Source organism: Cajanus cajan, chromosome 7, assembly GCF_000230855.2.
Source record: "Cajanus cajan strain Asha chromosome 7, NIPB_CcT2T_4, whole genome shotgun sequence".
NCBI lineage: Eukaryota > Viridiplantae > Streptophyta > Magnoliopsida > Fabales > Fabaceae > Cajanus > Cajanus cajan.
In genome coordinates this window covers 54,624,741-54,637,037 of record NC_138523.1, presented here as the reverse complement: position 1 = coordinate 54,637,037, position 12,297 = coordinate 54,624,741, and the positions used below count along the sequence as shown (strand labels likewise).

The 12,297-nt window shown below is 28.0% G+C and overlaps 1 protein-coding gene across 1 annotated transcript; it reads right to left on the bottom strand.

The window, feature by feature from the left end:
• Window positions 1-2,198: 2,198 nt before the first annotated feature.
• Window positions 2,199-2,615, bottom strand: CLL1 (allergen-like protein). The gene is made up of 2 exons (XM_020354470.2): window positions 2,522-2,615; window positions 2,199-2,437 (listed from the first exon to the last, which is right to left on the bottom strand). Exons 1-2 carry the CDS (start codon window positions 2,613-2,615, stop codon window positions 2,199-2,201), a joined length of 333 nt encoding a protein of 110 aa, XP_020210059.1.
• Window positions 2,616-12,297: the final 9,682 nt, after the last annotated feature.

Sequence of the window (12,297 nt, the reverse complement as noted above, 5' to 3'; positions counted from 1 at the left end):
AGGTGATAATAATAAAAACAAATTTATAAGACTATAAATTTAAAGTAAATAATGTTATACTAGTGTGCAAGAAGTATAAAACATGCACAGTGGTAATTATTTATCCTAGCCGAATAGCACATTGGCGTTTTGGGATTGGGAGTGAATGGGGGGGGGGTGATAGTGGTGAGTTTTTTTGCGTGATTTAGTGAATGGAGGCTTTGTTGGGGCAGTATTTACTTTTACCCCATTTGATACAAGCAAGACTGACATCAGGGGTAGCTATAGCTAAAGCAACTGTATATCTCTGTTCAACTCAATTGCAATTGCAGAGAAAGGAGCTTTCACCCCCTCGTGTGTGTACTGCCCTTCTCTACTTTGGAATTGGAGCACTCGTCACTCACATGTCATCCACTACTATTATCTATCCATAATTCTTCGCCCATTAATATTATTTTCTTTTCTATAGGAAAATCAAACCCACACGCATCTTAATCAATTCAAAACACACGTCAACTTTTATTTCCTTTCACAAGAAAATATATCACTCTCTCTTGTTTTGCCCATGCGTCAACCTGTTTGTGCAAAGTTTGGTGGGGAAGATGCATGGCGTTTTCATATATACGCAATTTTTAATCATGGGGCTGCCCTTCATTCTTTGCTCTTTCTATTTTCCTATTCTGTGAGGTCACGTATATCAGTATATGGCCCCTCACCCTCACCCTCACCCTCATCAGAAAAACAAAGTTAGTTAAAATCATAAATATTAGTCCCCTTCATAATTAAATTTAAAATCTCTTATTATAAATGAAAATTTTAAAATCAAAACTCATTTTTAATCATAGGACTAAGATTTAGGAAATCAATGAGCAGTTACAAGAAGATTAATGTCACACCCGTTGACGTTTACTATAAAATATAATAAGCTACGTGTGTAAAAGGAAAAACACTAGCACATTTTTTGGTACAAAAACATCGCTCCGGCAACTTTCTGTAACATTATCACGAGTAGTAAAAATCTCTCTCTCTCTCTCTCTGGATTTTAATTTAACTACATATTCAAGGTTTAAATTTAATATTACTTATTAGTCGACCAATATAGCGTAGCACTTGAGGCAAACAGAAAAATTAATAGGGTTTCGATTTAAATGTTCATTCTAGCCCGTTAGAAACTTGTTGAAGTAATGTTTGTAAATAAAAATAGAAACCAAGAAATCTCCTTAATTAGGTTAAATATTAAGTAACCTGATGAGGTATATATAGAAATAAATGGAATTTAAACAAGAAAAAGTGGCATCATATGTACGAGCAAAAGGCAATAGCTATCATCCATTATCATTTATCATATAGACACACATGAAACATCGAACTGTGTTTCGTCGTTACACAATATATCACTCTGAACTTGCTGTGTCAAACGTTGCTTTCTGCAGAAGTGGAAACACCACTTATTGGCATGTGGTCACATTGAATGGAAAATGAAAGGGGGAAGAAGGGGGAACCGGCGCGTGCACATGTAAACAACATTCACAGATTGGGCAGAAAACAAGTAGACACTAAATCCTAAAGATTTTATCTGGCTTCATCTCCGAGAGAGACACAGATCACGTAACAATAAATCCCCACAGTACATAAACCAAACAAAAAAAATTAATAATACAAGCTCAGATACCTAATGCCTTAAAACAATGAGGTGTAGCATAAACTCCCTTCCCTTCCTTCCCTACCTCTATTAACTGAAGAGGAGCTACTGATAAATACAACTCAGAACCTTTATTGTCTTGTAATAATAATAGAGGGTGGTAGGGTAATGAGAGGTGCCACAAACATAAACCAAAAAGGGAATGAAATCATATACAAATATAGAGAGAAGTAGTAGTGTTATGTGTTAAAAGCAGAGAAAGGTTTAAGATATTCCTCTCGGTAATCACACCTGAACATCTTCTATTCCCAACAAAAGGCTAACCCAAAAATCAATACTATAAACATCAATATTACTATAAACATAGTACTCATAAACAAGCCAACCTCAGCAACATTAGTAAGTGCATGAAAGGCACTAACACTGAGATAAGAAGAAAAAAAAAGCCAAAAGGGGAAATTTAAGATGGCTGCAGGTGCCTGCAATGTTCGGTTCTGGCAACGTTTGTGTTCTTGTACTAGGATTTTTTTTTTTTTCTTCTAGTTTATATACTAATTTATTTAATAATTAATTAATGTCATGGCATAAAAAGCTTGTTCCCGCACTTGCAACGCCAGGCTTCTGGGTAATACTCGAGGCGTATGATGAAACCGGGTTGGACCGGAACGTGAACCGGTTGGCAAGGACTGCACCAGCCGCACTTGGATCTGCAGGAGGGCGGCGACGACCCTGGCCCCCCGAACCTCTTCTCCTCCGCCACCAGCGGCGACGCATTCTCCTTCTCTTCCCGGCTAAGCTGCCTCACTGCTCCGCCACCTGAAATAAAAATAAAATAAGTTTGAAACTAATGGAAGTGGTGTGAAAAAAGAAAAAAAGAAAAAATAGTTTGTTTGTACTTACTGGGTTGTGGAGTGAGAGTGGTTAAGGGTGAAGTGGAGGAGAAGAAGAGAAAAGTGAAGGTGGTGAGGGTTTGTAACCAATGGATTACGCCCATGGGAAGAGAAGAGATGGAGGAGAGAAAGTCCAAGTGAAAAGAGAAGAGAGGCCATTGTTTGAGTATTACTATTAGGGGAAAAGGCCCATAGGCTAGGGGACATGGGCCCCACAAGAGTCCAGAATCATTGTCATAGGCTGCCTTCCAACTTCCTTTTTTCTATCCACAAACCTCTCATTTCTCTTCATTTCACCTCCCATCTCCTCTAAACTCTAAACTCATTCTTTCTTTACCAATTTTACTTCTAAATCAAACCACAACTGCTCACCTCCACTCAAATCAATTATAAAAATACAACTCAATTGTTTTTATAAAAACAAATAATTAAACTCACCTATTTCTAAATTGAATTCGAAGTGGTCTATCTTCATGGCCAGGTCTAACTACTTCACTTTTAAATTAAAAAAATACCTTCAAAAAATAATTCATCAATTTGGTCGACTCCTAGACTAATCGAATTAAGTTAGCTAAATCACAAATTTCTACGCTCAATGTCTATTGGTATATATGCCAAAAAGAATTATTTATTTTCTTTATAAAATTTAAATATAATTATCTATTAATCATATTATACCCAATACATGAGTTTGTTTTTCCATCTCATTAAGGCGTTCTTAATTACTTAAGGTCAAAATGTCTCCCAAGGCAAGAACAGGCGGAAAAAAAGGAGGCTACCATTTAAGAAAGTAGCTGAATTGTCCAAAGGTTCTTGGACTTATCTCAGCTAGTCAATTTCACATTTATGAAAAACATTTTAAAGTATAATATGTTATTCAAGTTTATCTAAGTATATATTACAATTATACTTATTAATTTTAATTATATTAAAATCTAAAAATAAAGTTTCCTTTTATATTTTAAGATTGTGAGAAATACTTTAGTCTTTAATTTTAAATTTGTTTTTATCAAAATTTTACAAGTATTTTAACAATAAAATTACGTTTTTATTGTTCAAATATCCATAATAGTGGAAGTACTTACAAAAACATTCTAATATTTAAGTTAGAGAGAAATTTATGTTAAAAATTAGATGATTAGATAGAATAATACCTCATCCTCCATATATACATGTTGATTGATTGTATTGTGTTTTTAGGAAATGATATTACATAGTAGTTATGAAGTATCATCATAATTGAGTGCGAGGTTTATTATATGAAATGTTATTCTTAACATGTCGCTCCTTAGTATATTCTGAAATCTTTGAAAATATGGTGTGTAATATTATTATTTGGTTATTATCTGAGCTACAATTTCAAACTCGTCACAAGAATTCAGTTGAGTATGTTTGGACTAAAAAGTATTGAGGTAAACTCGACATGTTTAAGTTAGACAATACATTTTTTTCTTTAAAATACGATTTTACCAAATATTATTAACTTTAGTTTTTTTAATATAAAATCACACCGAAAAATTAATTATAAAAAAGTGACCTATAGGTTAAAGAAAGTTATAAATTTTATTTCCTAACGCTTGATTAAAAAAAAGGAAATGACTTAGGGTTGAAATGAATAGACGAAAATAAAAACAAAATAAATAAATAGAATAAAAATACTAACTTTTTAGCATTTATTTGAGAGGAGGAATATGAAAGTATTTTTTTTAAGAAACCTGCTAAACATCTTTCTCTTGAATTTACATGAATTACGAGGGAATAATTTATTTTAATTTTAATTTCTTTGAAAGATTAAAATTTTTTTTTACATGATTTTTAAAATTAAAGAATAATTTCATACTAACAAATGTAATAAAAGGAAAAGGTTTTTTTTATATCACGTCAACAAAATTTTATCTTATTATATGATGTCAACTAGAAAGACCACACAAGATGTTATTCGTCTCATTTTTAAAAACTAAAATTTCGTAAATGAGTTAATTTTTTTCAGTATATCGACAAGTTTTACGTTAATTATCGATCACTCATGAGTTAATATTTTGGTACTTCAAAGAGTTAGGTTGTATATTTTCTTTTAAAAAAATAATTAGCGATTAATATTTTATTTAAAGTATGTGTATAAATTATCCTTAGTTTAGGCATAAGTCTTTGGGGGAGGTGTAACCTTTAAGAATTATTATTAACAAAATATATGTGGGCACTGTGTTCCACTCCATGTTAGAGAACCTGTTCACAAGACACGAATGCATCAAACAGAACCTGGACTCTTTTTTTTTTTTTTGCCTAGTCGGATTCGGACCAAAAGTTTAATCGTATTGGCCCAATTGATGGTGCCACGCATATTGGGCTAACCCCACCAGGAAAAAAATGGGTGATTTTTTTTTTTTAGCTGTTAGTTTTGACCAGGATGGCTGTTTAGTTACTGGTTCGCCATTTTGACCAAGTTATTAATTTATAGTACTTTTAGTAGCAGCTATGGTTACTTATGAAGCTAATACTTAATCACTTTACCATTATAGACGTTAGTAAAAGAAATAAAAGTTAAAATATCTACATTGTAAATATAAATTTTTCATTACTCATAACATGGTAAAATTAGTTCCAAAGATCTTGCGTAAGGGGAATTAAATATGTATTGAACCAACCGTCTATTGATATACTTTAATATTTCTACATTATATCAACCAAATATAAATTATTAAAAAATAATAATTTTAAAATAATTAATACAAAAGGTTAAAAATTTAATTAAATGAAAAATAAGATTGGATATTAATGTAAAAAATTGTTTCATTACAATAGTGTTCCAATCAAATTGTTGTATATAATATAAATGAAATGAATTTTTTTTCTTATGGATAAATAGTATCCTATTTCAAAAATGATTATAGTGTCTATTTGTTTATCATCTAAAAACAATTTTATGTACCAACACATGTTTCAAGAATGATATACGTGATTAAGATGAATTGTTGTGATGGTGCAGTGATTGGAATGCAAACATTACTTTGTTCGTGTAGATGTAGCAGCGTTATTTTTTCCTTTGAGGTTGCTATTGTTCAGCTTTGGAAAGTTTATCATTGCATGGCAACAATGGTTTTGAGGAGTTCATTGTGGAGTTTGATTCGCCATGTGTCCCTACTAATTCATGTAGTGTTTTGCTGCATGATATTTTATTGTTTACCAGAAGTGGTGGTAATTTTGTTTGGATTCTTATTTTTTATTAGGCTAATTAAGTTTTTGATGCATTAGTTAAATTTGGACAACCTTAGATGGACAATTAATAATCTTTTTAATTTTGTTCTTCCCTTTTTTTTATAATGTTATTTGATCGTATCGGCACAATTGTTTCATCCTATGTTCTCACGATTTTTAGTGTGTTTGGGATTCTTCTCCCTTATATTTGCAAAAAATAAAAATAAAAAAAAATAATAATAATAATAATTTAGATATATATATATATATATATATATATATATATATATATATCTCGATAAAATTGTTCAATAATTTAAAATTATAAAAAATAATTTTACTAAATTTCAAAACAAATACAAACCAACAACAAAATTTATTATAATTGGGTAGATAATTAATTTTATTTAAACATGAAAATAAAATTATTAAAAGAAACAATACCTAATATTTACACGTGAAAAAATTAGTCTAGTTATTGATGGAAAAATGTATTTGGTGTAATTTTAAATGCGTCTATTTTTTTTTTTCTTCAGATTATTATAGTTCATAGTGACCTCATTTTTATTTAAAAAAAAAAACACTATAAACTATAACGATCCCATTATTATTATTATTATTATTATTATTTATTGAATTGTTATAATCCATGTCATCTCTATTTTTTTATTAGGTCACGAATCATCTCAAATTTTTTATTTTTTATCTTTTATTTTTTTATTGGGTCGCCATGACCTATGTGATCTTTATTTATTTATTTATTACAATTTTTAATTTTTTTATTTATATTAAAATATAAAGGGATCCTTTAAGTAATCGATTTCCTTTACATTTGATAGACAATTATACCTTAAAAAAATTTCTCGATAACCCATTAATGAGTTGCAAGTATGTGAGGAAGTGATTAAGATATTATCATTCAATATTATATGATAGTTCAATTAATTTTAAAATTTTTAATCATGTTTTGAAAAAAAACTTCTTGATTTTTACTTATAAGAAGGTATGCTTGTTATTTTGGATAATATGTTCATTGTATTTAAGGATGGTCCATGGTAGTACAAGGCATTTAAGTGCCACATGGATGTTTCTTTGGACAATGCTTTCTACTATTATGTTGGATGTGAATGTCATGTAATGGGTGTTACACATTGGAAAATAGTCTTTGTGGTTACGTTGTATTTACTTATATACATATTTAGATTTTATATTTTTAACCGATAATTTCTTATAATTCATGTTACAAATTTAAATTGAACTCAAAGCTAGTGATGAGAAAGGTGTTGAGTCTTCTATTTTGTTTGATTATGGTTGTAATGCTTTGATGAAAAAAAATGCAAACAATTGTTTAAGTTAAAGGTTTATGAGATTATTTAATTTAATTTATAAAAAATAAGCATAAAATTTGAATTTTAGTCACGTTAATTATTTATTGTGTTTGTTTTAAATATTCTTAAATTATATGTATGTGTTTTTTTATGATGTTTACTTTTTTTTTCTACAAGAATCTAACTACTATTGATTATCTAGTTGAGTTTGGTAACTTAGTTGGGATGAAGTCGTTACTCATTGTTGAGAAGTTAGCTAACCATGTTTTTTGTTATGAGGATACTTTTAAAGTGAAATAAAAATTCATTGATGACTGTGTAATAGAGAAGTTAAAGGGAGAAAATTTTATTACAATTCTAGAATTTGTGTATTATTTATTTAATTTTTTATCGTCATTTGGTAATCATTGTTAGTTATACATTTTATATGGAGTTTTTTTATATTGTTTCAATTGAAGTTTCGATTCACTCAGTCTTTTGTCTTCTATTGCTATTCTTAGAGAGTTTTCAAGATTTAGGAGAGTTTACTGATATTAGGTCATTTTCCCACATTGTATCTACTGAAGTTGGAGAGCCTTCAGGCATGATTTATTTTGGCATTCTAAGTGAACCAATAGTTGTTTGATTGGCAAAGGATGATCCAAACAATAATATGAAAAATGTTTGCAAAAAAGGGAAAGTTAAAGTTGAAGTTAATTATGCGAGTGCACAAAGAAAGAGAATTAAGTTGAAATATATGAAGTTAAAACTCTATAAATGAAACCTTAGAAGTATTTGGCACAACGATGCTATGTTGTTTAGGACTAATTTTTAGTAGTTGTTGGTTAGTTTTTTTATTTATTTAATCATTTAGAATATTGAAGTAGTAGACCAAGATATGTGTTGACTTATCTTTGTATCTTCTATTAATTTCGTTTAGAAATCTTAGCACATGTATTTTTTTGGATTGAATGTTATTGTTTTGTAATGGAATCTCATATTTATTATTAGTTAATTTTTGTTTATGATCTTTGAGTAATTTTTAAGAGATATTATTTTTCAACTTATTTTTATCACGTTGTAATTGATACATAGCAAAGGTTTAAAAGAAATAATGAATAACAAATTATAATGTTTAAAAGGATATTTGCAATTATAATATTTATTTTCACCACTTTTAAAAATATCAAGATATTTTAATAAAAAATATATATACTAAATTTTAGCGAATAAGAAAATTTGTTTGATTTTAATTTTTTTCTTTCGATTCGTATCTCTAATATATTTATAAAAAATAAAAAATAAATTGTGAACACTAAACTCTAGTGAATTAAAAAATATGTTAATTAGTATATTTATTAATAACACAACTATTAAATTTTTTTAGATATTTAAATAATTTATTTAATATATATAAATTATAAATATTTTAAAATAAAATCAAACATCAATAGAATTATTGTCCATGTATTGCATGGACCTACCCACTATGGTTCATATTATCCTTATTTTTAATTTTTTTATCGAGTTGTTATGTAAATACTGTCATGTAAATTCCTATAACTCAATTCACAAAAAAAAAATTCCTATAACTCATAGTGATATTGTATAAAATTATTTCAAAGATATAAATAGTTTTAAAATGATTTTACTCATATAAATAATTTCAAAATCTACGCCATAAAAAATAAAAATGAAAAAAAATTAATAACAATACTCTTTCAGTGTTATAGTCACAGCATCAAAGAATTTTTGTTCGAGATTTCGAGCTCATGAGTCAGTTATAGGCACAGCATCAAACAAATCGTTTGACGGTTTGATCACATGAGAAACAAATCAAATCATTTGCATTCGCTAGTTTGCAAACACTATAAAACCAAACATGTTTAATTTGGTTTCTTTTTGTCGTCAATTTGGAAGAAACTTGTGGCTAACTACCTATCATTTAACTCCGAGATAGTTTTATTATTTCTTATTTTTTCAATTATACCTTTATAAAAGTGAGAGAGAAACATCAATATCTATGAAATATATTTTTTTATCAATAAAATATTATAATAACGATAATAAACTTAAAAAAAAAATGATGTATGTTATCACCTAAACCGATTCTAGTAATTGTCTGTGAAATGTTTAAGAAATAAATAGGATAGATTACTAGTTGTTTAAATAATTACAAATAAATTTTACGAAAAATGAAGAAAAGTTATTTTTTAGTCTGTAAGATAAGGAGAAAAAAATAATATGAAATGAGAAACGAGTAATGGTGTTACAACTTACAAGTGATTGATGAATGTTTAGGGTTTACGTATGGAGTACTGACAGGGTTGTGTCTTGTACGGGACCAACATCTGAACCTTTTGTCTCAATGCACTCAAACCCAACCCTTCATTATTGCTTTCTTCCTACCCCACTCATTTATAACACCATTAATTACTCTGAAGCAAAATCATTTTCAAAAAAAAAGATTGACGAAGAAAGATGTGGTTAATGGACCAAAAGCATATGATCTTTATGCAGGTGCAGCAGGCCTATCTATCCTATTCCTAGTGCCAGTGCCAGAGCCCAGAATTGAACATTTAATTAATTTAAAGCATATATATATATATGGGCATGTCACGTTGTGTGATTCAGGACCAACATTTTATAGCTACCTCTCTTCTGGGTTTTGCATACCAGACCAAACCAAAACAACGTTGTATTCAGTGGCATGTGATACGAATCTCATACTTCTACAAGGGACGACGGAATCTCAATTCTCAACTAGATTGGTAGTTGGTACCCCCACACGGACTTATTTTCTAATTAACTTCAAATATTATTAATATATCATTAACTTATAATGTATTATTTTTTAGCCACAAAAGAAATTAAAAAAAATCATATTTTTCATTCACTAACTTTAAATCTTAAAATATTATCACATGATAATCATGAAGTTCAGGAATGTATATCATAACCTAGAAAATATATTAACCTAATTTGCAATTCAAATTTAAAACATAATTATTACATTAGTTGTTCAAAGATAAACACAAAACAAAATTATAACACAAAAATTTAATTAAGAGTTTTTCAAATCCTTCAAAGTAAACATTATTTTAGCTTTAATCTTTAGTAGAAAACTCAAATTCACAACATGAGTTTTAGATTTTTTGTCTTTTTTATTTTACTTGTTTGTCATACTAATTATTTTGGTTAGCTTTTAAATGAGTTTCTCTTTTTCTCTTGTATTTTTTTTCGCACATAAACTTTTTACCTTGTTTATTATTAATTATAATAAATATTGTTAATATCTTTATTTATATGAATTTATTCTTAAATATACAAATTAATTTTTCGATCTGACACTAAATTATGATGAATAAATATTATCTTAAAAATGATAGTTGAAAACAAAAATTCAATATATAACTAATTCAAACAAATAAATAACCATAAAAAAAAAAAAAATCAAAGCTATCTCTTACGGAGAACATGTTCCGTGACTTTTCTCCATTGCAAGATGTCATTAAAGTATAGAAAATCAATAAACATAAATCTCTTTCTCCAACTTTTTCTAAATTGACATAACTTGTTAATAAACTATATATAACTGATAAAAAAATGATTGATTAAACACACAATTGAATAAAACTGTATTTTTAAAACTACTATTTTTATTTTACATGCAAAATTGTCTATAATTTATTTATTGTAAACATACAAATCATTTTAAACTAGTTAGATGGAGGAGAAGTCAAGAAAATTCAAATCTTTTATTTATTTGGCACTATAAACAAAAAAAATTTGACATTGTTGCATGCATAACTAAGTGCCACTAAATAGATGGATTTAATTATATTTTTGCAAGTTGAATTAGGTAAATTTTATGTTCTTCGATTATAATTGTTGCATGACAGATCAATGAGTTTATTATTGATAAACTCAATCTATTATGACTTATAATAAATTATTAATTTAAAAATATTACATACAAAATAATGTATAAAACAATTTTTTTTTCATATATTTAATTATATATATATATTAAATAAATATTTTAGTAATGATTTGATTGGTTAAATTGAAGAAAATATAGAACAAAAATAATTAATTAATTATATTTGTTTATGTAATTTAAAATCTGTTAGTTAGTGATATAATGTTTGTTTGTATGAGATGTTTATGATTTTTTTTATGTATGTGTGATTATTGTATTGTTGTTTATGTATTAAAATTTGAATTAAGTAAATTTTTTTATTATTTGTTTTAATTTAAAAAATAATAATTTATTATTTAACTTATGATCCGACTGTAATTAACCCGGTTGTAATTTTGATTGACTTAGGTGAGTCACTTAAAAAAAGTGAACAAATTCGACTGAATTAAATTTAATTAGGTTTAGATACTAAAACAATCTTAATCGACGAGAAACGACCCGTTTATAGAACTTAAAAATAAATAAAATGTCATGCTCAGAGAATCTCTGGCCTTCTGCCATCGCCGGAAACAATTCACGTTGCTTTAATCAATAATTACATAAAATTAAAATGCATGCTTTTGGATTATTAATTTTTGTCACGTTTTGTTCTGTCGAATTTAGTAAACTCAATTTAGTGCATATTTGGATTAGCTTTTTAAACATGATTCTATATTCTCTCTCCATGTTAGATATCAATTTTATGTAGAACTAAATTTTTTTTGCTTCAAACAAAAGTGTAAATTCACGTTAAAGTTAAAAATCAAACACGCACTTAATAGTAGTGTGACACTAACAATTAATGTATCAGGGTATACTGAATATTGACATTGCATTGTCGAATAATCCAATGCAATCAATGCTCTTTTGTTCTCGTATTTGTTTTAATGAAACCGGAAAGAAAAATCAGTGGGTTCGGTTCGTGTTGACAGAGTTAGGTCGTAGACTTGGCCCCTGTATGATGGTCCTATTGGGCCCATTTTGCTGGTGGGTTTCTGATTTTGGACTCGCTGAAGTACGCCACTCAAGAAAGTAAATCATACCATTGCTTCTTATGACCATTGAAGTTGGTACACTATTTCCTATTTTCACATGCAAGAGAATAATATCGTTTCTTTAAATAAGAATATATATCACAAGTTTTATTTTTGTATGTTAAAATAATATTTGATTAATAAAAATCACGTCTTAAGGGCATATATTAGTTTTTGATTGCCAACTTTAGAAAACTACATGTATTCATGGACAAAAAAATAAAATACATGTGTTACTCACATCTTCTTTTGCAAAATTATTGTTTTTATTACTGTGGTGCAACTAGGG

Coding starts and splice junctions, on each gene's coding strand:
- CLL1 (XM_020354470.2), bottom strand. CDS start 2,615: ATGGGCGTAATCCATTGGTTACAAACCCTCACCACCTTCACTTTTCTC. Junction 2,438..2,521: donor CACTCTCACTCCACAACCCA/GTAAGTACAAAC, acceptor TTTTTATTTCAG/GTGGCGGAGCAGTGAGGCAG.